At 39.6% G+C, this 27,529-nt stretch overlaps 1 protein-coding gene across 7 annotated transcripts; it reads right to left on the bottom strand.

Annotated features, from left to right (window-relative positions):
- Window positions 1–2,423: 2,423 nt before the first annotated feature.
- Window positions 2,424–21,202, bottom strand: LOC145491343 (uncharacterized). Of its 7 annotated transcripts, none has more exons than XM_081470514.1 (8): window positions 21,143–21,202; window positions 20,955–21,051; window positions 19,309–19,687; window positions 12,334–12,375; window positions 12,168–12,251; window positions 4,960–5,022; window positions 4,418–4,463; window positions 2,424–4,305 (listed from the first exon to the last, which is right to left on the bottom strand). In XM_081470514.1, exons 2-7 carry the CDS (start codon window positions 21,022–21,024, stop codon window positions 4,445–4,447), a joined length of 657 nt encoding a protein of 218 aa, XP_081326640.1. In that variant the 5' UTR covers window positions 21,025–21,051; window positions 21,143–21,202; the 3' UTR covers window positions 2,424–4,305; window positions 4,418–4,444. The 7 variants fall into 7 exon arrangements, 5 of the variants coding, with proteins under 5 accessions (XP_081326640.1, XP_081326637.1, XP_081326638.1 ...); XR_014049813.1 differs by having other exon boundaries at window positions 2,425–4,305; window positions 4,418–4,820; XM_081470512.1 differs by adding an exon at window positions 4,785–4,820 and having other exon boundaries at window positions 2,426–4,463.
- Between the last annotated feature and the right edge of the window lie 6,327 nt (window positions 21,203–27,529).

The following is a 27,529-nucleotide window of genomic DNA, read 5'->3' on the forward strand; positions in this document are numbered from 1 at the left end:
TCTTTACCCTTGCCTGTTTCTTCTATGATATTATTTGCCATGAAGAACATTTCCATTCTTTCCACATAGGAACGAAAAGTCTCTCACTCAGGGCTGAACTCGCCGACACGACCAAACAATCCGATTCCCGCCATTTTGATAGCACGTGCTCAAACTTTGATCAAGTTGCCTTGGTCGAAAACAAACCTTTTTCCTCACACAGAGAAAATCAAAACTTCGCTGGATTTCTCATGCATCTATGTGCATGTAGAGTATCCCATCCTCGTCGCCAAAATGAAACATACTAGCATAAGTATGCCTCAGTGACATAACAACACAAGTTGACGAGGCTTGCTCAACACAACAACTTTATTCTCTAAGCATCTTGGGTAATACAACAGTTTAACACAACTTCCGGTTACGAATATGTTACATTCTGCAACAGGCCTAGCAAACAGAAATATCCACAGTGATGGAAATGAGAACTTTCACAAACAAGAACTTAGGCTTAATTATTTAAATAAGAGTTAAAGCCTGCCTACTGCACAATGGTGGTTAAAATGCAGACAGAGGATAAAATGAATATGCAGACTGCAGACTTTTTAAGAAATATCCCATTTCCTTTTATAGAGAGCTAAGTGCTCCGGTTAGCCTGAAATATACAGCTCATGTTAGCCGGTGTAAGGTTAGCTCATACTCTCTATAAATGAAAATGGGAATATGATATTCTTAAAAAGCCTGCAGTCTACATTTTACCCATAGTTTGCAGTCTAGTCTTGTAAGACTTCTCTTTAAACATATTGACATACAAGGCCCTCTCTCCTCTGCATAGGCCTCTTTCATGCTGCCTAGACCGTAGGCTTGCAGTTTGGAGTATATTCAATTTCCATGGGGAGCTTCTGCGGAGGAGAGAGTATAAGGCCCCATTTATATGGTCTTCTGAAGCAACTTTATCAAGTTTTTATATGAACCGAAGTTGTCCCTCCAGGATTACGTAAGCCTTTTTTCATATTCCAATGCTCAGTTATCATTCTTTTTTTGATCACTACGGGGTTTTGTGAGTTAATTTTGATTTCTTCATACCATACCATACCATACCATAAATACATACCAGGTAAGCCAGTCATAGTATTTTGATGAAAAAGGTTACCAGGCCTACCAGGGTTACCCTGGTGATGTTGCCAAGGGTGACTTGTGTTTCACTTTCTCAACAAAATGGTGAAAGTTAGCTCGTCCAGGGTCACTGGGGCAAGGGCTTTCTTGGTTACCTAAGACCAAATAAGGGGCCTCACTGCCAGCTGGAATCATGTATGCTTATATAACAAAACTTGAGTTCCAAACTCTGGTCACCTTGAGTTCCTATTGCTGGATCTTATTATGTTTACAAAACTGGCACAGTTGATCAGTAATATTTAGGAATTTGAAGTTTAATTTATTTCAATTCCTAAACAATATTCTCTATGTAAGGATCCAAAAATGCTTTATGCAGAGTGTTTGTTGTAGTTTGTTTGACACGCTTCAGAAATTTTATTTTTCCTTTGTGCTGGTGAGGGTGCTGAAAAAATTTCTTTATATGAATCTGAAGACCTCAATTCAATGCATTGATACTGGAAATGAGCTATTTTATGTTTTATAGATTATGATATTAGCTCCATGTACATTACCGCATTGTATCTGCTTGGACGGGACTTAAAAGGTGGATGGGGTTTGATTGTTTAATTGTGAGAGTTACTTTTGTTAATTGTAAATACATATCGAGTTCCTGGTGCTAGATCTCATTATGAAATTTATGTTTTAGTTTTTTAATACATTTTCTATTGAAAAGAGTTAGGGGCAATATAAAAACCAAAGAGGGAACGGAGGTGATATAAACATTTACTCCAATTTTCAACTGGCGATTATTAAGAGGAGTCTTATTTGATCTTTTTAAAACCTTAGGTTACCATGCTCCACCACCTTTGCAAGACCATTCAAGCAGGCCCCATTTCTGGCAATACACGCAACCACCATGGAAAGCTATCTTTTTATTGTCATTGTGCTGTCAATTAAACATTTAAAACCCAATCTTGTGTGTTTTTTTTTTTTGTTATTTGCTGAAAATGTACGGTTATCATTCTCTTGAAGCCAATAATAAACTCATCAATACAAAAAGCAACAGGGAACCTGGGATGGATGGCACTGGGGAGAAATCAGACTTTGGGTTCATGTTTACAAGTACAACCTCTGTGACACTTTTCTCTAGAATATTTCTTTGTAGGTCAGTTTAAACTTAATGTAAAATAATTGTTATAGCTATCTTTATTTACGTAAGATTTATAATGAAAATTAAAAGCATAAAGTATAAAGAAAATAACTGATTATCATTTCAAACTTAGAAGACAGTAAAGCTATTGCAGTTTCTCAAGACATATACTATTAGAAAACAAGGGGTTTCGTTATGATAAGAGATCACCTGATATTGATCTTTCCAGCTTTGTCTTAACCTTCCTTACTGAACTCTTTGTTTTGGCAATAAGTCATTTTGACGTTACAAGTTTCTCCTGGATAAGTTAACTCTTATTGCCAATGGTTTAGCATAGGAAGTGTCCCTGTTCATATTTTCTTTCCTCTTAAATTCACTTGCTGCTCGGAACCAGATTCTGTATTTCTTAGTTCTTTCCATATAACATCCTATGAGTTTTCTTTTACAGCCAATACAAGTTTAATTGAACTCACTGTGATATTAAAAAAAAATTAGAACCCGAAGCACTAGTTTAGGATACCTTTCTTGTCAGAGGTGCGAGACAAGAAATAGCTTTGCACTGCATGCGGACGCCCGAGGAAATAGATCCTGCTCCGATCTCATATTTGACGAACATTTTGACATGAAATAAAGCACCTTTCTGCCAAGAGGTCTCATCCATGTTATTCTGAATATCATCTGTTTCATCTAAGTCTCCCGTACAGTGATCTTATATCATTTTACCACCTAAAATATCCACACGTCTGCTCGGCTTGCGTCAGTTGGTTGGTCTCGCTGAAGAAAATGTTATTGTTGACAGTTTTGCGGATAATTTAGCGCAGAAAAATAAGTCCTTGTTACATTATTTACAGCATATGACTTGATAGTTCAAATGTCTTTGTAAGGGAGCATTTTCCATCAAATACTTTCTCATATTTCGAGGGTTTCGAGTATTGATCAGCAGGTCCTCCACGCTATCGTCTACAAAATAATGGGTTTAAACCCACTGATCATTTTTATGCATATGTTAAATGATTCGTTCTTATCACCATTCAAACGTTTTAAACCATATCAAGATCACATTTTTGTGTTCGTGTTGTTTATCGTTGGGTTCTCCGGATATCGCCCAGGAAACGGGCGTGAAGCTTCACTGTTCAATCGCGTTTTCAATTAAGCGATCTCCAAATTTTGCGTGTTTTTGAGCCTTCCGACATCTAATTTTTGAAAACCAAGGTATTTTGGACACAACATCAATAGGTTATCTTATTCCTGTGGTCTGTTGATCGCTTTCTTTCAAATTCTTTGAGCAATCATCGGATGAAACACTTTTCTGGTGTCATTTTTTAGCGGTCATTGAAACTTCATTGGCTGGCTCACGAGTGACGTAATAATGGCCAAGATTATCGGGCGCGCAATCGCATCGCTACGCAAGCAAAGTTGACCTCTCCCTCCTGGAAATAACCGAATATCTGGTGATCCTGCCCATCCGGGTTCACTGTATTCTCGTCCCCAGAGCCTCCGAATGAATGGAGCCAGATTTCACACTTTTTTCACAGGTTACTCGACAGTATTTCATTATCCAAATAAAAAAGAAGAAAGAAATTTAAGTATGCGGACATCGGGAGTAGAACACGGGAAATTTTATTCAAGATACCGGCATTCACTAACCACTACACAATCAGAGTGCTGGCTGCCAAAAACCTGAATTTTTTATGTATACATACTGCAAGCCTAAATATATGCAATACAGTCTCGCCCAAACCACAAATGAAAGCTTATTGAAAGCGAACCCGAGTGGGACTAAGCGCTGGAAGGCCGGGCTGAACTAACCGCGTGAAACCCTGAGTGGAACTAACCACAAGCAAATGGGAGAAGTGTTAACCATGCATAGTGGGCTAACTTGGTCTCATACATTGTTCCTCCATATAAAAAGTCACGATATGTATAACTTGGTCTTGGTCTCACTCATCGCTATCAAAGGTTTTCCCAAAATGGCAAGCGGGAGACGAACCGCCAATTTAAAAATCGTCGAGGACAAGCCCTGGGGACGAGGTTACTGCTTGGTGATAGAGAGGTGCTTCTCAGTGTCTTTCAGTGTCAAGCATCTGTTTGGAAAAGTCAGAAGGGCGACCAAATGTTACTTTTGCATGTTGGCATCCAAGGTTCCTCCTCAAGTGATTGCTTTTATCTTTCGGTGCATGACTACATCTTGCTTACCCGCAAATCGTTCGAGCGATGCAATGTTCAGAAGGGCCTTGTTAACCTAAAGAAAAAAAATACTAGTAACAGTTCAAGGTGCGATGTTCTTCAAATTACTGATAAACGCGTGCACAATACCGTGGTCATGGGTTTGAAATAACCAGATTACTTATCATTCGATCTTCTAGAGTTCTTTTGTAAAAATAGCAGTTCATACCAATGCATTGGAATGAAACCTAACTTCTAGGTTCAAACAATCACATTGAGGTAGAGTAGTAATCAACAAATTTAAACTGTCGTAATTAGCCTATTAGTTTGATGCATTTAGTTAAACAAGTCGGCGCTGTGTGTATTAACGCTATTTAGCTATTGTCAGTATCCTCACCTCAAATGACTGCATTTCTAGATTACAGGCGACTCGCTGTGGGCGGAACAAAAATGAAAAAAAACAACAACAACAACAAACAATATTTTATAAAGCTCGGTATTTCTGTAGAAACCTGCAGAGAAATTACATTTGTGACTAAGAAACATTGAACTCGAGCCATTTTAGTTAATACCTGAATTTTTCTGTTGTTCTTCCAATATCGACATTTGGAGTTGAAGGGCTATTTGGACTCGAGCTGAAAAGGAAATTATCATTATGAAAAGGATCAACTATTGAAATTAAAGGACACAATAAACTTTTGCGAAGAACGAAAATCCTGGCGGCCCTCAGTTAGGGAAAGGTCATCAGCTGGAGTTGTATCGTAGCACGAGTCAAGTTCGAGTCAGGTTAATTTTTTTTCAAATTTTCCACTGCGGAAAAAAATACACTGAAACCCCCTTCCCTCGCTTTATTTGTGTGCCTTCTTTCTATGTTGCTGTAGAGGTTTAGGTCGTGTTACTAGTAAAGTCGAAGTAAAGGGATTTCGGGGAGTTTTGCCAGTTCATTGTTTTCCAGTGTTTTTGACGGGCTGCGATGAGAAATATTCGTTTGCCAGCTATCACATATGCACTGTAGGTGAAACCTGGAGACAATGGGAGCTTTTGAAGCAAATTTATGGCTATTTTCCTCCTTCGGTACATTTGCTGGGCTTCGCAAAAGGGTCGCGATGAAATGTATCTGTTAACGTGGGTTTCGATGAAAAACGTCTGTGAAATTTGGGAGCTTATATTCCAACTTGGCGGACGTTTGCCTGAAAAATAGCTGTGAGATTTGCGAGCTTAAATTCCCACTCCGTCGGCGATGTGGTAAAGATGGTTAGGGGAACTATCAAACATGCTCTTGGTGAAATCTCAAGGCGATGGGAGCTTTGTAGCAAATTTATGCCTAAAATAAAGTGTCTACGTGTCTCAGATTGAACTGAATTCTTTGAAGGAAAAAAAAAAAAGAAAAAAACAGGCCCAAAATTTTAGTGTCTGTGATACGAATAATCTGTAGCCTGTTCCAGGCTCTCGGTCAGTGGGGAAGATCGAATTAGCGGGCGGGCGACAAGCGGGAACTGGTAGAAAAAAAGGTGAGATCGCGCTCGTCGCTGACCCCGCTCGTCCGTTTGCCCGATCGCTGGCACAGACTAAATAAACTACGGTTATCAAAAGTTTTAGACGCTTGCGAGATCGCGGTGTCCTTAGAGATTTTTTTGCAATGATTAAATCCACTTAAAATGGACATAAGCTTTTCGCGAGAGCTTCTGTGTGACCTTGCGATTTGATAGCTCGTCCGGGAGCTCATCATACAAGTGTCGTACGTGTTGTTGTTGAACGGCTACAAAAAGTTTTGTCTGTGGGCGAAATTTTGAAGCTTGGATTGGATTTCAGTTCCTGAAGCTCTAGCCCTAGTTCTAGTTCTTGTTCTAGTTCTCCTTGCTCCCGCTTTGTGAGATTGTTCGTCCAATGCGACTTATGCTTCTCCAATGTTATTTGCGTAACATGAAGAGTTTATCCTCAAGAGCAGGATTTTCTCGCAGTGGATTCAACGCCCGCGGTTGAAACTCATAATCTGATGTTATCAAGCCTTAGAGACTCGCAATAACCGCAGTGTTAAAATGCTCGACGAAACTTTTCGCTCTGGTTTCTGAAATGTAATATTTCATGAGCTCAACCCTCCACCGCAGGATAGTATCATCGATATGACCCAAGGCTTGACATTTTCGGTTGTCGCATACGGGAGGTTCGACTGTACATGGCCGGAATCTTCTTCCAACAGAAACTCGAAGTGCCACGAATGTATATATGTTTAAAGTTAGAAGTAAGAGGTTTCTTATGTAGTTATGAGTACTCTAATTACAGTTATAATATAATAATTTTACTTTTTTATTCATTTGGTACTTCTAACCAATTCGGTGATCTGCTTTTATATGGGGTCCTGGACTCTTTTACAGATTATCCCTTGGCCTTTTTTTAATTTTTATTATTTTTTGTGTTTACATATAATTATCTTTAGTGCCATGAATTGTAATAAACATAAACATTTAAACAATAGACCACAAGTTTTTATGGTTTATAGGCTGATAAACCACGCGGGATGTTGGAAGAACACGAGAAGAATTCGTAAATTACGAGCCGCAGGCGAGTGATTCACGAATTCTTCGAGTGTTCTTCCAACATCCCAAGTGGTTTACCATGCCTCTAAACCATAAAAACTTGTGGTCTATTGCTTTTATATAATAATTCAGAAGACACGCGAAATTTCCATGAGTTTATTGGCACAATAAACCATAGCTGATTGACCAATCAGAGCGCGCGCATTCATTTAATTATTACATAAATGATTATAGAATCTAAAACAAATAGGTACGCGATGTGTACATGTGTCTACGCTTTTATCTTTGTTGTTGATACATGGTGTTATTCATCTAAATGCCCAATAAACATATATTTATTTGGCATGAGTTATTGTTTGACTATTAGAACCCTGTTTTCTGTTGGCATTGTCACATGTCTTTTTGCAAACAGAACTGACTTTTTCCCGTTGTTGATACATCTAACTAAACCTCCCTGACTCCACTATGTTAATTTTCAAGTTAAAGGACTCAGTCACACTTTGTATAATAAAACAATCGCAAGATGTGCCTAATGTTTTTCCATTTTGTTCAAATGGTCAATCCACGAAGTTTCTGTATTGCTTTCAACAAACGTCTCAGGATTATCCCAAAGATATTAAACTCCTGATTGTCTTAAATGTAAATGATGTTTGGAATCACCATACATCTGATGTGAAACAGCTGTATAAAAACAATCGCCTTGTACTCCTACCTCCAAAGCAATTAGCTACAGTCCCATTTGGCTTAAGCGGGCTCTCAGTTGGAACTTGCAGTTGGTATCCTTCGAATTCAAGAGAGTGTTGTAATTACCTGCTGTTGATTGTTGATACATGGTGACATTCAACTAAATGCCCTATGTATACTTCTTTTGGATGTGTATCATGACTAAATTACAGAAATCCCCCTGAAATCTCTCTGAGATTCCACTACTTTAATTTTAAACTTAAAGGACTCAGTCTGCAATGCATTGTACAATATCAAGTGTCTCACAGCATGAATCTTGTTTTCCACTGCGCTCAAATAAGCAATCCCCGAAATTGCTGTATTGCTTTCTTCTCTTCTCCGGGTTTTGTCTAAGATAATCAACTGCTGATTGTCTTGCAAATAAATGATCTTTACAGTCATCATATATTTGATGTGCCACAGCTCCACAAAAACAATCACTGTTCCCCCCCGCCCCTACGTCTATAGCCTGTACGCAGGCTCTCTAGTCGAAAATGGGACGAAGAGAAACCGTGAAGAAAGATAATAGAACTGACAGGAGAAGAAAGAGAGAGGAGGAGAGAACCTGTAGACAAAGGATTGAAGCCGCCGTTTAATTAACCTGTCATTTATCTACCAACAGCATGCCATAATTTTCGCGTGGATGCATTGGAATGTAAATAGATCGCATGCGAAAACTGACAGTTCCAGGGAAAATACGCGCTTTTGTAGAGTGAAATGGAGCGGTCGAACCCCATTGTCGGTTTTAGTAAATACGTAATAAGTCATTTACTTGTGGTCCTAAAAGAGCAAAGCCTTATGCGTCAAACGGCGCGACAATGACTGATGATGCTAAAAGAGTAAACGCGGTACTGGTGTTCGGCATGTTCAAAAACAAGGAGCTACTTGTCGATTAGACAACATTGTTGAGGCTCATGCGCTAGAAAACCTGGGATTTCAAATCGTGCAAGAAGAGGGTTTTTCCGACCTGAGTCGTATGGCATATGCTTGACACGATATCCATCAGTAACAGGCAAAATAATGTACTTGCAGCAATTTCAATCAAGCAGCAGGGCTTCGCGTTTGCAATATAAATAGAAGTAAGCAACTTGCTCGCGTAATCCCTCTAGAGCTAATACTGAAAAGAGCTTAAAACATATCTTGCGATAGAATTGAGTCTTAGAAAAGGTACACCAAAGGCACATGTCAAATTGCAGTCGCGTCAAACTCTACGAAGCGACATTCAGATAATAGCGGAAACCTTGCAGACCTCTGACTTCTAAAATATTTTTAATAACAAAATCAAACGGCTCTACTCTATTTAAAACTCTTCCTAATAACACGGCACTAAGTGACCGCAGAAGCGCGTGTGAAGCAACGAAAGGTCGAGAGACCGAAAATCAAACGAAAATGGCAAATGTACAAATTTCATGCATGGTAGGAGTCGCGGAAGCCTGCCAACTCCATTGTACACTAAACTTTTCCAAAATGCTGTGGGAACGTTCCGAAAACATCCATTTTCTTGGTCACAGATCGTAAGCAAAGTTTTTATTTTTCTTTCAGCTGTAAAAAATGAACGAAATCTCTCAGCGACGGAATCGCTCCTCTTTCAAACAGATCATTTGTTAACCGCTTACCGCCAGAAGACGCCAGAATAGTGACACACATACAAATTTTTAATGATTGGGTCGGAAAAGTGGACGTGTCAATCGAACCTGTCAACAATCAGTGATCTGACCAATTAGAGGTTGCACTAGATTGTAGTGCACAGCGGGTGCCTTGGAACGGTGGCATATAACCTTTGTCCACAGGCTCCGACACCCAAACCTCACTTCACTCTGAGCCAGTTCCTTCTTGGCCCTTTCAGCCGCGGCCAGACCCTTCCAGCCGGGGTCAAACCCTTCCAGCCGGAGCCTATTCACAGGCTACTACGTCTAAAGAAATAAGGCCCAATTACTGTATTCGAGCCTTCGATACAATTTCGCAGCTTGCTTCATGGACATGATTTTCCCCAGTTGAAATTAGTGACATTTTTTATCCAAGTTTAACCCCAGTTAACTTCACTTTCTGATAGTTGGTTTCACCGGAATGTATGCCCTAAGTACAAAGGTCAACAAATCTTGCTAAGCCCTTAGGCAAAGGGAGATCATTCACAGATACGACACAACCTTAGATTAACAAAGCTTTGCAAGCCCTGCTACGGCAGGATGTTGACAGATACGACGTTACCTTTCTGTGACATGAATTGACCCTTTAACTTTACCTGAGGCGAAATGAACCGGAGGCAGGACGCTTTCAAATCCGATTTTAAACTCACTTGAAGAAGCCCTTCAAACACCCTATCGACCTTCTCATAGTAAACGAAATGTCAAACGACCTGTCATCAGAACAAATCACAGAACGAATAGAACAAAAATTCCTATCTTTAATGTCATAGATATATCAAACGATCTTTCAACACACACCACAAGAATATACGCCCTTTCATGGCAAAAAAAACTACTTTAAGTAACACTAAAGAACTTCCACGGTTTTTCCTGCATAATAGCTAAACCGCATGCGCGTAGCCACAAAAACTAAGGTAATTCTCTTGATATTCATTTTTACTGCATGTACATTAACTCTTTACGTGGGGCGATTTTTGATTATTGCCATTAAATAAATTAAATAATTAAGACAGATTACCGCAAGGAATCTCTGAAAGTTCATACATGACAAAGAAATGATATCTGTTAGGTCCTGTATTCAAGTGCTCGTTAAAGTTTTGGCATATTACTTATCCGTTACCTATCGCAAAAGATCATAGTCTCTTGCCTTTCCACAACCCAAGAAGTACGTATAACCTGAGAAGTATTATACAATGGCAACTTCTTTTCAACACACCCCCCACCGTCGAACTTCACATGTACCGAAGGTAATGCATACATTACAGATACTTAATATTTAGCTTTACTTTTAGCGAAATTTTAACCGTGTTTAAATAAAGATTATCTAACTGTCTATACCCACGACTCTAAACGTTCAAGGTGTCATGCGCAAAAGGCATGCTTTGAAAAAAGATGTCCGGAACGAAGAGAGCTTGGTTGTCGTGCTTCAAAACAACAAATAAACTGGTCTTATGTCCAATGAGTACAGGATCACAAACTTTTTTTCCGTCGAAGACAGTAGACCGGCTGTCGAGAGCTCATGGTTTTTGTAACTTTTTGCCATGGAACGTTATAGCGGAGCTCCGGCGGCCCGAATGCCGCCAAGCGGAACCCCAAACTCATATAGGAAAGAAAAGTTGATTTTCTCATGGTTATCATGGCTAGCGGTATTGCTCGTGGGCGCGTATGCAGGACGACGGCGACGGCGACGCGCAATATGGCGGTTATACTCCAAATAATAGGTTGATAGAGACATGCAACCTTGGTTTACCGTGTACTTCTTTGATATTGGACATTCATGTTATGATCAATTGACACCTGCATCCATCACATCCGCTGACCAGTATCACGTGACCAAATCGCGGGCTCGAGTTTGTAAGTCATCGAGGTCACATGTTTTTTGAAATTGACTGCTGAGCAAATGCTGGGTTTCGATTGGATCGCGGGCTCATGTCAGGTTAACTTGTTGAAAACAGGGCAGGATTGTTCGGGAGCCAGTTAAAGCTAACCCAGGATTAAAAGTTAACCGAATTATAAATTTTTCTGCTATACAAATGTTTTTTGCTGCTTTCTTTCGTGTATATGGTGATTACAAAAACTCAAAACAGAAGGCCAAACAACATACAGAAAACCTCACCGCAAAGTTACAAAACTCAGATCAAAATTCTACCTTTTCCTGGGTTAGCTTAATCGGGCTCTGAAGAACGCGGCCCAGGAGCTACGCTTTTAGGCGGGCCTAAATCTATATATTATTCGATCTATATTATCATAATCAATCCTGGTAACGGATCCGCGATTTTTTTTAAGTACGAGATCCAGGAACAGTCTTAAAGTTGTCTCGTTGGGATGAAATCAACAATAAAACAAAGAAAGAAACATTTAGAACTTGTCTTTTACGTGCAACAAGGTGGTTTAATGCCATTTGCAGGTTTAAGCACCTTTAATTCTATTTTCACGGTTGGCGTTAGCGACTATACTGAACAAGATCCGAATTTGCACATCTTACAGAGATTACCTTCTCGCCATAATGAAAACACCGAGACTTCCAAACAAGAATTGCTGACCTAAAAGGTTTTGTGTTGAATTAGCAATTACATTCGACGCCATTAGGTTCGACGTCTAAATCGACTGCCGGACTCAATCATTTGAGTCGACTCAAATAGGTTTTTAACGATACCTTAGTAGGAAAACATACGCGTAAAATCATCTACAGGTTTTGACTGATGTAATTTTTAAAAGTTTTTCACAAATGTTATACATTACTAGTATTTGTAGCGCCACATCAGCAGTAGCTGCCGTCTTATGAACGTGCCTTACAAATAAAGTTGTATGAATGTATGTTCGATATCGGCTTTTGTCGCGAAAATCAATTATTGGGAAATAAGAGTTGCTTACCTATTTAAGCCTTGATTCTGGTAGCTCTTTGGAAGGTCACTCGCATCAGGAGGTATGTCATCTACTTTGCGATCAGGTGGGTGACTATCAAAAGTATAACAATACGTTTTGTAGCCCTTAAGGATATATAGCTTGTGCAATGCGGGATGTATACAGATGTACGTACCTCCATGGCTTAAGTTTAACTTGAGAATGAGGTGCTTCAGGGCTGAAATGAAAGAAAAATGTTATCGGATTTCATAAATTCCTCTCTCGACTGAAATTGGCCTCTTCGCACTCTCCCTTCTTACGGTGTTAAAATCGAGTTTGGTATCTGATTGTTAAATACAGGCCAAAGAAAACATGAAGTTTTTTTTAAATTCACATGAAGTGCCACAGAAATTTCGTTTTCGCCCACAGAGGTGTTCATTAAAAAAATAACGTCTTTCAAGGATAAGGTATTTCCAAAATTAATGCAAAAAGTTGTTGATGACACAGCCATTCAATGCAGAGATTCGTATTAAGAGAGATAACACCAAAAGACGCCTGCAAGGTATTCTCTGATCACGAGGTAAAGAGGGGAGAGAGGAATCAGCAACAACTTAAGATCAGTATTTTAACTACGTAAATTTTCTGAGGTCAAGTACCTAAAGGTTACTAAACTCACTTCTAAAGCGGGTTCTAAGCACTGTCTAAAATATAATTACTGGCAAGCCTTAGGGAGGCAGAACACTATTTGAGAGGGTCAGCATTGTTACACAACAAATAAGCGGGTGAAAATTCTCGATGTCAGATTTAGGGCATGCGCAATTTGGCTTTTTCATTATGCGACGTCACCATTTAATGCTTTGTCCTGCGCATTCCACACCGCACGTGTTGCTGGAGGTGAGAAAGATTCGCAATATATTTCTAAATTCCCAGGAAGTATTAATCAAGGTTATGATCAGTTTTGCGATGATTCTCGAGTTTTCATGAGTTTGTCTGCCCTACTATGCGACCAGTTGTGGCCAATTCACCAATGGAGGTGCGAAGAAACGCTATGCACTTCGAATGCGACAATTATCAGATAAAGAGACTTGTCTTTTGAGTAAATTACCACCTTCTGCTTGCCTGTCTTCGGAGATATTCGTGGAAGGTGATTTGAAAAACAGATCTGTAGTGAAAGTGAGTTCTCTAAAGTGCATCAAGGGAAAGCGTGAGGTTACTAGTTGGCCGAATGAGGCTAAATCTTCGACCCTTGGGTCAAACTGTCTTTCGCCCTTCAGACAAAATATTCGACCGTTGAGTCTAAAAGTCTCTAGCCCGTTGAGGCAAAACTTGAGGCAAAATATTTAATTGTGAGTCAAAAAGTCTGTCTTCAGGTGAGGCACAACATTCGACTTTAGAGTTGAAATATTGTTCGCATAGTCTGTCAAAATATTGGACCGTCGAGACAAAGTGTTCGTCGTCAGCCGCTGCAGAATGTTAAACTTTTCAATCAAAATGTTCTTCAAACATGCGGAGAAAGGACCATTGACGGCGTTTGTCGTGAAGCACAGCTCGACACTGTATTTGATGTGGAAAACGCCATCAGGGGTCAATGAATATAAATTATGATAGGCGACATCCGAACTGTTCTTTGCGCTCAGTCTTGATGAATACTTTCCCTTCCAATAAGTATGCAATTACTTTCTTGGAAATGTTCTTTGGCTATTTTAAGCGCATCACATTTAGATTCCAGAATGCAGTGGACCTCTTTGTTATTGTTATTGCCCTCTTAAATTCACTTTTACTTTCAATTTCTGAGAATTATTTATACCAAGGGTTAACGGTTACAATTAAAGTTATACTTGCACGAATGTATCAAATTATTCATTGTTTCCTGTCCCCAGGGCCTTGTCTACTTTTCAAAATTGCGGTCGGGAGAATAGCCTGACCAATGCTGAACTAACGCCCTTGCTGATTGGCCCATTCACACGAACAGGCTGATTGTTTAAAATAATCCTAAAGACATGGCGGACGTGGCGAGTTTTTATACGAAGAAGAAAGGGCTATAGGAGGTTGTTTTGCAGTTCAGTTCAAGCGATGTTGAATCAGACTGCCGTTTACGATTCGAAAGGTGAATCTTTTCCGTCAGATTTTAACTTACAAGATGTAACCCATGCCATGGAAGTAGAAATAACCGCGGGAAAATATTAATAACGAGCATGAGGTTAAAGCTTTTATTGAAGTACAGATCTGCTGGCAGCTAGCGAGCTGCAGGTCACCAGAAGCGGCCTTATATGTGCTGTTTTTCTTGTTCTATATTCATGCGCAATTAGATTTTCTGCGTATGGAAACAAAGTTGACCTATCGAGGGATGAGAGAGTTTGAAGCGTTTGTTATGTTCGAATTTCAAATCTAAAAGCAGCTTTTGTTCGTTACTGACCAGTAGTATACCTCAGATAAATAGACCAATTCATTCATGAATTCATTTCCTTTAGTTAATGAGATAAGGATGGTACAACTGGTTTAATGAGATTTCAATTACTCAGAGTATTTTAGCGAGTAGTATTTAAGTATTTAAAAATTGAGTAGCTATCGATTACTCAGAGTACTTTTAATGAGCAGTATTCAAGTATATCGAGTACCTTTTGAGTTTCTCGGAGCGATTTGAGAAATGTCTTGAACATTGTTTGAAGATATTGAGTAATAACTAATTACCCTATATCCAGTAGTGAAAAGTTACTCATAAATGTTGTCATTTATTTACCTGAAAGTGTCTGTTTGGTATTCCTTTGAATAATCGCCCATGCATGCAACGGAATGTTTTCCGTTACGTTTAAATTATCTCCTTAAAACCAGTTTAACCCGTTCCTAGCAAGTTGTGTCGCCATTTTGAATTATCAAATCCAACCGGTCTCAAACCAGTCTGACTGGTTTGAGAGTGCTCCCTGATTGGTTCTCAGCCAAGCCTTTGTTCTTTCTCTATATAAGCGCCACATTACCCGGATGGTTAGGCGGTCAGTTAACTCCACTACATCACACACATCTCTCCTAAAAACTCATTTATTATTAAACTAGTGGTTCCATAGTAGAAGTGAAGTGTTGCCCCATGTAGAAAGATGGTGGGGGTGAGACGTGAAGATATCACATGGTGTTGGAGATCGTCGGAAAAACATAGTAAATTAATGTCGGAGAAATAAGCAAGTTTGACATTGAATTCTATTGTATTTTTTATTTAATTAAGCCTTGTTTTCTTTCTTAAAACATAAGCTTTTACAGCTTCGCACTCGTTATTTTTCAAGGGATTAGTATCTAACAGACCCAAACGGACAAGGGTAATATTCAACTCGAATGATTTATTTTACTGGTACATTTGATTTTTTTTTGCTCTTTGTAGATTTGTGCTACAGTCGAACCTCCGGTTGCGACCACCTCTCCTCAGCGACCAGTTTTCCAAAATACCAAAATTTTCCAAGTCAAATCACTATATTTGGAACCTGTTGTAAGCGACCACCTCTCGTAAGCGACCGCGACCGCTTTTAGAACTAAAAGTTTGAATTTTTCCTTGTTTTTAACCTCCCGTAAGAGACCACTTGACAGATAATGGAGCGAAAAATGGCTAATAAGGTGTTGTGACATTATCACATTCCTCGGTAGTACAAGAGACGGAAATTTCTTAATGGGAAGAACCGGATTTTTTTCTCGAAATTGACTTTTACATGAATAAAACGGGTGAAGTCTCGGCAGTTACCATATTCTAATGAGGAAAAATTTGCACCCATATGGTCTAAGCTCTCGTAAGCGACCACCTCCCATAAGCGACCACCTAGGTTTGACATTTTGCGTGGTCGCTTACGGGAGGTTCGACGAAAAATTGTCAATAATATAATTCTTCTTCTGATAAACTGCTATCGAAAAGTGATAGATATTTGAGTTGAAACAATCATGTAACATGGACAGTAACAAACTGTACAGTGTGGGGCCCAGTTCTCGGCCACTTTTTGTTCAGCGATTATTTCTCGCGCCACAAATGAATCTGAATAAAAAGCAATTGTTTCCAAAAGTAGCTTGATTCCTTGTCTTCCGTTCTGCCAAGTTTTGTTTCGTCCTGCCGAGTTTTTCTGTGAGCACGTCGAGGTTACGCGAAGGTAGGTGAATTTGGTTTCCCCGAAAACGTGTTTGTTTACGGCTACTCGAATTACATGGTTTAATTCAAGTTTATATTTTGTCCGTCTAGAAAGCCCAAATGAGCCAATTCTTGGCATAAAGGATGTTGAGTGATAAAACTATCTGTTAAATATAAACTTTTCCTGGCCTGTTTAATTCTTCGACCTAAATTCACTCCTCAATATTTCCTTAGTACTTTTGCGTATTTGCCTATTCTCGGCCACCCTGCTCGCCTTCAACACTAAAAGCGCTAATAGTTTTGTGTGGAGTATTCGTGTCAAGTCAGTTGTAAAAATAAAGCTGTAATGGGGTGGCATGCTGAAAACTATGAGCTCTGACTTAACCCCGTTTTAAATACCCAACTCTTTTTTAGCCTCGCTTGACTGCACTTAAGAGAAAAACTAGGTGTGCAAAAAACGTCCTTTTCTAACATGAAACAAAGCTCTTTAAGAATAATTTGTGATCGAAATATCAAAACACAAACCTTATAAGTGATTTAACAACAAAAACTGGTAATAAAGCGTTGTTTATTCTAAAGAATCGCGTGCACTCTTTTGTGGCCGAGAACTGGGCCCGCTGGTTGATAACTGGGCCCACGAACGAAGCCTCCATTTTCGTTATTACTCGGGAGAAAACAGCGTTGAGCAGTCGATAGCTCTACATGTGTAAACTGAATGCTGAAGCTAGTTATGCGTGAAATTTTAAGTCCTTACGGCTATTCCAAGGAAAGAAATACAAGTTCACGGTTTTTGTGGCCGAGAACTGGGTCCCATACTGTATATTGACAAAAAATAACGCTGTAGATGTCTACCACATGCAATTAATGCTGACGAAATAATTTTCAATAATAATAAATTACTATTTTTTATAAACTGCTATCAAAACGTGATAGATATTTTACAAAAACGGTAAGTTACTCAGTAGCTTGTCACGTCAGGTGTAAATTTAAGTATTATTATTCCGTTTGTTTGCCTCGGTAGGTAATTTGCTTGTTTCATTCGCCTCGTGGGGCAAATTACAATTCAGTTTGTTCGTCTCGCTGGGCAATTCACTTGTTTTATTCGTCTCGTTTGGCAAATTAGAATTCAGTTTGTTCACCTCGCTGGGCAATTCATTTGTTGTATTCGCCTCGTTGGGCAAATTATAATTCAGTCCTGTATGCCTCGCTGGGCAATACTCATGGAACAACAGATTCATGAAAGAATATCGTCTTCCACTCGAGTCATCACTAAAAAGCGTTCGCTACCCTCAGGAATACTTCCCCAAATTCTTAAATTTACACCTGACATGACAAGCTACTGAGTAACTTACCATTTTAGTAAAAAGCTTCCTTTCGCATCAAGAGATGACAAATGTACAAGGTACTCAACGAACGCGACGAATGTACAAGGTACGAACGATCAAAGATTCGCAGACTTTCTACGCAGTGGAGCCTGGGAGCTGCTAACAAACAGATAACCTCAAGTCGAGATATCAACACAGAAATGGGATGCTGCCATATCACGGGCAGCAATAATAGTGGAGCTCCGGCGACCCGAACAGCTGCCAAGCGGAACCCCATACTCATATACGAAAGAAAAGGAAACCCATGAGTTGATTTTCTCATGGTTATCATGGCTAGCGGTATTGCTCGTGGGCGCGTAGGCACGACGGCGACGGCGGCGACGACCGAGTCGCGCAACATGGCGGCCATACTCCAAATAATAGGTTGACAGAGACATACGGCCTTGGTTTACCGTGTACTTTTTGATATTGAGACATCCATGTCATATCAATTGACACCTGTCAAAACAAGGTATCTGCTGACCAGTATCACGTGACCATATCGCGGGCTCAAGTTTACAGCTCATCGAGCTCACGTGTTTTTTTGAAGTTGACCGCTGACCAAGTGCTGGTTTTCGATTGGGTCGTGGGCTCATGTCAGGTTAACTTGTTGTTAACAGGACAGGATTGTTCGGAAGCCGGTTAACGCTAACCCAAGATTAAAAGTTAACCGAATTATAACTTTTTCTTCTATACAAAAGTTTTTTGCTGCTTTGTTGGTGATCATTAGAACTCAAAACAGAAGGCGCAAAGTTACAAAACTCAAATCAAAATTCTACGTTTTCCTGGGTTAGCTTAATCGGGCTCTGAAGAACCCGGCCCAGGAGCTTCGCTTTTAGGCTGGCCTAAATCTCTGTGTTACAAACCTTTAAAAAACAATAACACATGCATGTATAATTTATTTTGTTCTCCAAACTCCCCCACATTTCCTTACATGTCCTGTATCTCATTAAACCAGTTCTACCATCGATCTTATCTCATTAACGCAATGATGAATAAATCATCATCTGAGGTATACTACTCTGACCCTTGTTTTTTATACGGAAAATCGTTTCTATTTTCTTGTGTCCTGACACGAATTTCTTAAATATAGAATTTCTGTCTGTACTAGGTTTGGGCTTATTTCAAATCTTATTTGAAATACACATCTACCTCTACATGTATAGAGTCACTCGCAGATATCACGCTAAATAGAGCTAATTAAAATATCGCAAAACGCTGAGCAAAGAATCGAAAAGAAGTTCTCTGACAACGCAATATGACTAGAGCTAGCAACGACTACTGCTTAAGGCTACCTCTCAGATTACTCAAGCTCCCAAAGCTCTGTCACGTGACATTGCGTTCTCAAAGTGACTGACAAGATGTTGCCAGTTTATTGGGCTTATGCAAACATAGTCCATAGACCCACAATAACGGATGATTGACCGACCTCTCATTTGCATATGTTTTGCAGATCACCTACTAAAAATGGGCCATTACATGAAAATTAGCAAATTTGATATTTTGTTTCGTTTGGACAAGCATAAAAACAAACCAGTGGACTTGCGTAAAGTAAATATGGAAAATTAAAGATTCATTATGGCTTGATTGTACACTGAGAGAACGGTAATCGTAAACGCAAAACTCTTCAAAACTGAGAAAACCGAGTCAAGCTCTGCATATTACCTTTACAGTTAAGATCACTAGGCCGTCTGAAACGACTCCTTACCTTCTTTCTCTCCCAGAGCAGATCCAAATTAAAGAGACCATCATAAATGCAACTAACACACCGCCAAATGTTATTAAAAATATGCCAAACGAGGTTAGGCGTGCTGCAGTCGGTGAAAGTCGTTGTGCCGGTTGAGTAGTAGAGTCGATCAGTTGTCTTGTGGGGGTCACTACAGTAGTTATGCTTGCTAATGAACGAGTGGAATATTTTGTGCGATCTGGCTGAATACTTGGTTGATTTGGCGAAATAAGACTGCTTGCCATACTTGATTTAACGGAACTTGCACACCTCAAGCACCACGGACTACTTGACGAATGGCTAGTTCTTGTGGTTAGTCCCAAAGATCCAGAGAAAGTTGTCGAGGAACTGGAATTAAGCCCTGTGATACAGGAGTGATATAAACTAATGATCAGTAATGTAATCTTAGTATGAAATTTGAATCCCAAATATCCCATCTTCCATTATGTGCAAGACAAATATTTACATCCCTTAGCACCACAAGTCGGCCACAACACGCTCAAATATAAGCAAGATTTAGACAAACTTAGCAGTAGTCGATAACGACTTAAGAGATCACTTCTCTTATGGACCTCTACTTCAGCTCCACTCGATTCATCTTCTTAACTTTTCTACAATCTGATGGGTTATTTTTCAAACGTCTTCGCGTAAAAAATAAACGAAGATCAAATGAACAACTCTGATTAAAACTGTCCGCTACAGGTTTGCGTTGCCGGCAGATCCTGCCGATAAATTTTAAAAGTCGCAATAAGGATCTAGTCAGTTGATGACCGTAACAGGGAAAACACAACAGTGGTCTTGAATGCCTGCTCAAGTCACATCTTAGACCAAGTTTTATGACGTCTCCACCACCCTGCGAACAGAGTCTCTTCGCCGGATCGTCCTAGAAAATCAGTTTTAATGGGAAGATCGAAGGAAAATCTGCTCGCATGATTCGTTTTCACAAGGGTGTTACAGAAGCTACGCCGTTTGTTCCCTACGAAAAAACGTATATGGGCATGGATGACATCTAAGAGAAAACAAAAATGGGATGCAAAGATATGTGTATGAAATCCGCTTTTGCCATAATCATGTATGAATAATAGACTGTGTGATAGGTTTATGAGACGTTCAGTTCTCAACAACAGCTGTCAACAATATAATTTTCAAAAGGAATGATAAAAGAAAGATTTAAAACCACTTAATAAGTTTCAAATGTGCATTTTTCCTGCTTGAAAACTGCTTTCAACCTTGATCGACCAGTTTTCGGTGAAGTAAGTGGTTTGTTTAAACTTTCGTGTAACACATATTTTGGTTGCTATCAATAATTTGCCGAATTCCCTTTCTGCGCGCGAGTGAATACATTAGTCGACAGTAACATGGTCAAGTTAGGTCGAAGTCAAAAGTGGTTCAGAGATGATAGAATTAAGCTAGAAAACTTTCCTTTTCCGCAAAAAGATGTAAATATAACTATTCATTAAAATGACTTTCTTTAAGAATAGTATTTTTCACACACAAGTAGTAACAAAATGTCGCAGCAACTCATGTTAACGAAAGTTAAAACCTGCATTACGTTTAGTTCAGGAAGAACCTTGTGGAAAACCTTTTTTTTACATCAAAGGCAGTAAAACTTTGAAATTATTTCTTACCTTCACAGCTAGAGAATATTATCTCCTGCAGCGCAACCAGTATGAAAGACAGGAATGCACACGTATCCATACCAGCTCCACACAGATCCGTATCTAGCTGCGGGATCAAAGCTCTTTATAGTACAATAAATTTTGCTAAATGAACGATTATTTCAACACAATGAAAAGTTCTTAAAGCCGGTAATTACCTTTTCGACTTTGAAGAAAGCGAGCGTTCACTACCGATAAGATTGTCTCTAGCTTTTGAGAAAAGTAAACAGTAACAAAATTAAAGTATCCTTCTGCCAATAACATGATCAATTTGAAATGTCATTCATATTAGACTTCCTTCGTCAAGATACAGATCCAGTGTCAATCTCCTGGCGAATGTTTTTTTAACCGGGGGCGCTTTCTATTCAACCGAAAATTCCGAAATTATCGAAACGGGGACAAATGGTAAGGACATTTCCAAGGAAATGTTCCACAAAATCCGGAAACTGTCGACCGAAAAGCGCAACATTCCAGAAATTCAAGAATGAAAATCAAATGGAACGGAAATTTCCAGGGAAAAAATGTTCGAAAATTTGGGTATACCTCAGGAGGTTGTCCTCTTGTTCAGAAATTATGTAAATTCGTAATTTTCTATTTAGTAAATAGATTCCATGTTGCTGTGCGTCTGTTCAGTAGTAGATCACAGGTGACGCCAAAATGTGGTAAGAACAGAAAAGGTGGCACATTCACGAAGTCAAGTGAGTTTTTGTCATCAGAGCACCCCTGCGAGCTGAAAAACCTGGACGATGCCTTGAATACTGCAGGAGTTGAAAAAGCCGTTTGGAAAACTTGGGGTTGCGGTCAACATTGGTGGCCATTCGATTCGAAGGAGCGTTACTGACGGTGGAAATCTGTGTCCTCCGTATTGACGATTCTTAAATCAGTTTGATATATTGTCAGAGACAAGCTGTAGTGAGCTAAACTTTGTTCGCTGCTGTGAGCTTAGGAGGACTGGAAAATTCGCGTCGGATAGCAAGGTTATGTGCTTATTTACAACAAGTGGTGTTGTGATGTTTCATTCCTGACATCAATCTGTGTCAACAATTATTTGACTGTCGAGAGAAGTTTAATTTTTTTTAAATAAATTAATCTCAAACATTTTGCTTATTAGGTTTGTTAATTGGTTTAGTTTCGCTCGACTGCCGACTGAGACTGCTCGAGTGTTTTTCCAAAACAGAAGCGACTATTTCTTCGTTCTTCCTCTCGTGCGCCCGGTTCTTGAATTCGCTGCTCCGGCCTGGAATCCATATTTGTCTAAGGATAAGCTAGCGTTAGAAGAAATTCAGCGAAGAGCCTCTCGGCTTGCTCTCGGCCAAAAACGTGGAGAGATGGAAAACGAAGATCGTTTAAGGAAGCTGATGTGGCCTACACTCGAAACACGGAGACTGTTTCTTTCTTTAGTTGAGTGCAATAAGATCGTTTTTGGCATAAATAAACTAAACTTTGACGATCTCTTTGAATTCCGTTACCAAGTGCAATTCAACCCTCGCTAACCACCCGTATAAGCCGTATGCTAAGCCAGCAAAGTGTAATCCATATAAATCTGATAAATATTCTTTTCCCATCCGAATTGTGCGGGACTGGAATAGTCTACCAAGGTCTATTGTTGAGGCTGGGAGCCTGATCCGTTTTAAGAGTGCGCTAAAGCGCTTCTTAAACGTACATTAATTGTTTGTCAAAGACCTGATTCATATTGTAAATAGTTTTTTTAATATTCTATTTTATATATTTTCATTGTACATAGTTCATATCTGTTTTATCCTTTTATTTAAGGAAACGCCATAGGGTCGACCTCTAGTTTTCCTTTTCAAGATGTGCTTTTTCTTCATTGTATTTTATTTTCATCATCTCGAATAAAACACGTTGTCATCTTGTCATCTTGAAGACACAAAATGTTTCATATTTTTCACTTTTTACAATCTGATATAGTTTTTGGAATTGTAAATCCCTTTTCGAGAATATCTAATGCCATCTCCAGTGAGAAAAGTTGCCTGATTTCAATGCCTTTCCTGTTAACTGATATTGACGTCAGGACAGTAAAGTTTTTCCCGCCTGCTGAATCCTGATCGGTCAATTCAAGTTTCAGGCGCGCCAGCCCTATGCAAGGATATATGCGTAACATACGGCTGGCGAGCCTGAAATATGCAAGGATATGAGAGTAAGGGGGACGATCGTTGTTGGGATGTAGACGTGCTTTGGATAGCTCCGCTCACCGTTTGAGTTGAAAATCAAGAAGTAGCAACACGTCCGGCAGTTCTGTTGAAACTTCGCCGGGGAAAAAAGGTAGAAACAAGCCTTGATTCTGCTAGCTCTTTGGAAGGTCACTTGCCTCAGTAGTTATGTCATCTACTTTGCGATCAGGTGGGTGACTATCAAAAGTATAACAATACGTTTTGTAGGCCCTTAAGGATATATAGCTAGTGCAATGTACGATATATACAGATGTACGTACCTCCATGGCTTAAGTTTAACTTAGAAAAAAGGTGGAAACAGTGCGTTGAATAAGTCGAACGGCTACGACGAAATAATTGCGGCGCTGAACCTTACAGACAGCGTTACCGAGAAATTAGATCTTATACTTTTCAAGCTTATCAGCCTAGCTTCGAGGATGGAAGAACTAAACCTAACAGCAAAGGGAATACAGGATAAGGTCTCCCATCTGGAGAAAGAAATTGCTTCTGTCCAAGACAAACAGAAATCTGTCGACGGGAAATTTTCACACATGGCAAAGAATGCTGAATTTGTGGACGAACAAATTATAGAGCTACAGACCAGTACGGACAAGAGAAAGAATGAAGTTAGCGAATGCCGAAAACAAGTCCTTTACCTCGAGGCGTACAGCCGAAGGGAGAACCTTAAGTTTGAGGGGTACCCGAATTAGTTAAAACGTCTGGTCAACAAAATACAACCTCGAATGAGGATACGAAGAAAGTAACACACTGACGACCATACTGCAACCCCTTACTGACAAATCAAGACGCAAACTACAATCTACGGAGAACTTTATTGACGCTATTAAGACAGTACAGATACCTGACCACTACAAACTTGTGTCTTTTGATGTGAAATCACTGTTCACCAGTATTCCACTTCAATTGGCATTACAGTGTACCGAGACCGCTATACAACAATCTACTGTTGAACTGCCGTTACCTACAGAAGACATCATGGACTTACTGAACCTTTGCCTTACATCGACTTACTTTCAGTACAACGGTAAACACTACAAACAGTTGCATGGAACAGCAATGGGGTCGCCTGTTTCTGTTGTTGTCGCAGAAATTGTGATGCAACACGTGGAGGAACGCGCCCTTGCAACTTGCCGACAAACGATACCGCTTTGGTTACGCTACGTTGACGACACCTTTACCGCCGTTCACAAAGACGAAATTGACGATTTTCACGACCACCTAAACGAACAGAACGCCGACATCCAGTTTACTAAAGAGATCGAAGAAAATGGAAAACTTCCTTTTCTAGACTGTTTGGTAAGCCGCGACAACAACTAACTACAAACGACAGTGTACAGAAAACCGACGCATACCGACAGATTACTTGACGAATCATCCTACAACCCGACTTCACACAAAGCCACGACTATAAAGACTTTGACGAGACGAGCGCAACTAGTTTGTGACACACCGGACAGCTTACGTGACGAAAACAGATACCTTGAACGTGTTTTTCACAAAAACAACTACAACGCTGACTTTATTAGACGAAACATTTACCGACCTACTGAAGCTGACGCTACGAACAGGAACCCTACGCCTGTTACTACAGTGACTATACCTTACATTAAGGGCACTTCTGAGACCATCTCGCGGATCCTACAGCCCTACAATTATTTATCTCTCGATGTTTTGTTTAGTGTTTTCATTGTGCCTTAGAATTCGTTTTTCGTTTTTGAAGTTGTTGAAAGATTTTCTGGCTCTTTGTTGTCTAACTGTGCTATTACTTGTTAGCGTTTGCTTATTATGTTTTCAAAGTAGTATGTATAATGTTGTTTACATATCCCTTGGGTTCGATTATAGGCGCAGAAGCACATTTTTTTGGAGGAAATGTTTTTCATCCATGGGTAACGTCCATATTCGTAAGGATTCATTGTCTATGTTTTGTTTGCCTTTCTGATAAACTTCTGCAATCTCATCCATCTGAGGTCTAATAGATTTAGATGACACTGGATACATGTAAATTGGTCTTTTTGAATGTGAGGGGCATAAATAACTTTCGAAGAAGAAGGACGATCTACACTTGGTGTCGAAACGAAAGGCAGATTTCATATTTTTGCAGGAAACACATTCAAAACAAGAAACTGAAAGACAATGGAAAAATGAATGGGAGGTGAGATTATAATGTCACAAAGAAGCCCAAATTCATGCGGTATTGCCATTCTTTTTAAGAAAGGAGTTGACTGTGTTATTCATTCAAAAAGAGCATGCGTGTCACCGTAGAATTCGGACGCAACTTTTGAGCGGAGCCCAACTCCGTCCTAAATTCGAGCAAAATTTGCTATAAGAGGTAAATATTTAAGTATGCAACACCAATGAAAAAGTCAGGAGGTAAACACAAAAGAGGCGAACGAGGTTCCACTGAAGACGAATCAAACTCGGCCAAGAAACCCAACATGGATGCGACTGAGTGTGCCAGCGATAGAGATGGCGGCGAAGGTGACGAAGAATCAGAGGTCCAGTTCTACACAACAGCCCCTGAGCAAGAACCAAGTCTAAAGTTATAAAAGATATGCTTTCAAGCGTTCAAACCACACTTAAAAATATACAGATCGAAAACAGAAAGTTGGCAAACGAGGTGGCGGATTTAAAATCTTCCTTCGGCTTTCAAGAACAACAACTGAATTCCCTCAAGGTGTCTCTGAGCAAGGCGATGAAGGCTGACGATGCGGTGAAATTAGAATTACAAGCACTCAGAAAGAGAGTTAATGATCAGAAATCTGAGATTGATGAGCTGTACGAAAGTCAAGATGATCTCGAACAGTATACCCGGAAGAACTCGTTGGAAATTCACGGCGTCCCCGAAGATTTGTATACTTCCACGGAAGATGTGGTCATCAAGTTGGGTGAGGTGTTAAATGTTCCGATCCAGAGTGATGATATCGACATCTCACATAAATTATACAGTGGAAAGAACAAACAAGAAGAAAACTGCACTTTATAAAAAGCGAACTGAACTTAAAAATGTGAGGATTACACAGTTGTTTCCACATTCCACAACAGCCATGGTTTTGGCCGCGGAACGTCTATACATCAACGAAAACCTAACATCCTTCCGAAAAGATTTAATGAAAGAAGCCAACCAAATGAGAAAAGATGGACTTTTGGTCAGTGTATGGTCCATGGACGGCAAGATTTATGTTAAGACCTCGCCTGATGGCGCACCCAAACGGATTCATTCCAAGGAAGACCTCGACAACGTATGACTGTAAGCTAGCCCGACTGCGCTTTAGCGCATCTTTATTTCTAAGCCCTACTGATAAATTATTATTTTCGTTTTAAGTTCGAATTAGGATGGATAAGACACAAGGTCCTTTACGCTCTTAGATAGCATGCAGTTAAACGCTTGTATATGTTTGCGTTTTGTGTATGTGTTTGTTTCGATTGTATTCGTCAGTGTAATTTTGTTGTTTTCTTCCCTTTTATTTCATGACGACAGTCTAATCATAAGTTGTTATTATTGCGAACCTGTGAATTGCAAATCTGCTTATCAGTTGTTGCTTTCCATGATAAAATTATCGTTTGTCAACATTAGTATGTAACGGTCATGTCGACGCAAGTGAAAATTAGTATCCTATCTTTAAATGTTAGAGGCTTAAGAAACCAAGTTAAGCGAAGGAGTATTTTTAGATTCCTGAAAGATCAAAATTGTCAGATTTACCTTCTCCAGGAAACATTCTCGGAAGAAAAAGATGAATCGATATGGAAATGTGAGTGGGGAGGTGCTATTTTCTTTTCCCACGGGTCAACCCATAGCAAAGGAGTTTCTATTTTGATAAATCCTTCAAGCAAACTGAACGTGGAAGTGACTGATAAGGATCTTGACGGCAGAATTGTGTCAATTAATTTGATCTACAATTCAGGCAAAATTTCATTCTGTAATATTTATGCTCCGAATGACTCTCAACAACAACAGAAATTCCTGCTAACTTTAAATAGATACCTGATGTCACATACGGAAATTAGCAATCTTATTGTGGGAGGAGATTGGAATGTTACCTTGCAACTGAGCTATTGACAAAAAGGGCGGTATTCCTTGGAGACCAACTTTATATCGTGATAACCTTATCGCGATAATGGATGACATTGGCTTAATCGACGTTTTTAGGAAGCTTGATCCAAATGAAAGAAGCTTTACTTATGAGTCCAAATCGCTAAAAGTCATATCCAGAATTGATTTCTTCCTAGTATCGAAATCAGTCGAAAACTGGGTCGTTAAAACCAATAAGAAAGTTTCAAATGCTCCGGATCATAAAGCCGTTGTACTTGATCTTAAAATTCTTTGTGAAAAGCGTGGTCCCGGCTTGTGGAAAT

The sequence above is a fragment of the Orbicella franksi genome, chromosome 6 (assembly GCF_964199315.1).
Source record: "Orbicella franksi chromosome 6, jaOrbFran1.1, whole genome shotgun sequence".
Classification (NCBI taxonomy): Eukaryota; Metazoa; Cnidaria; class Anthozoa; order Scleractinia; family Merulinidae; genus Orbicella; species Orbicella franksi.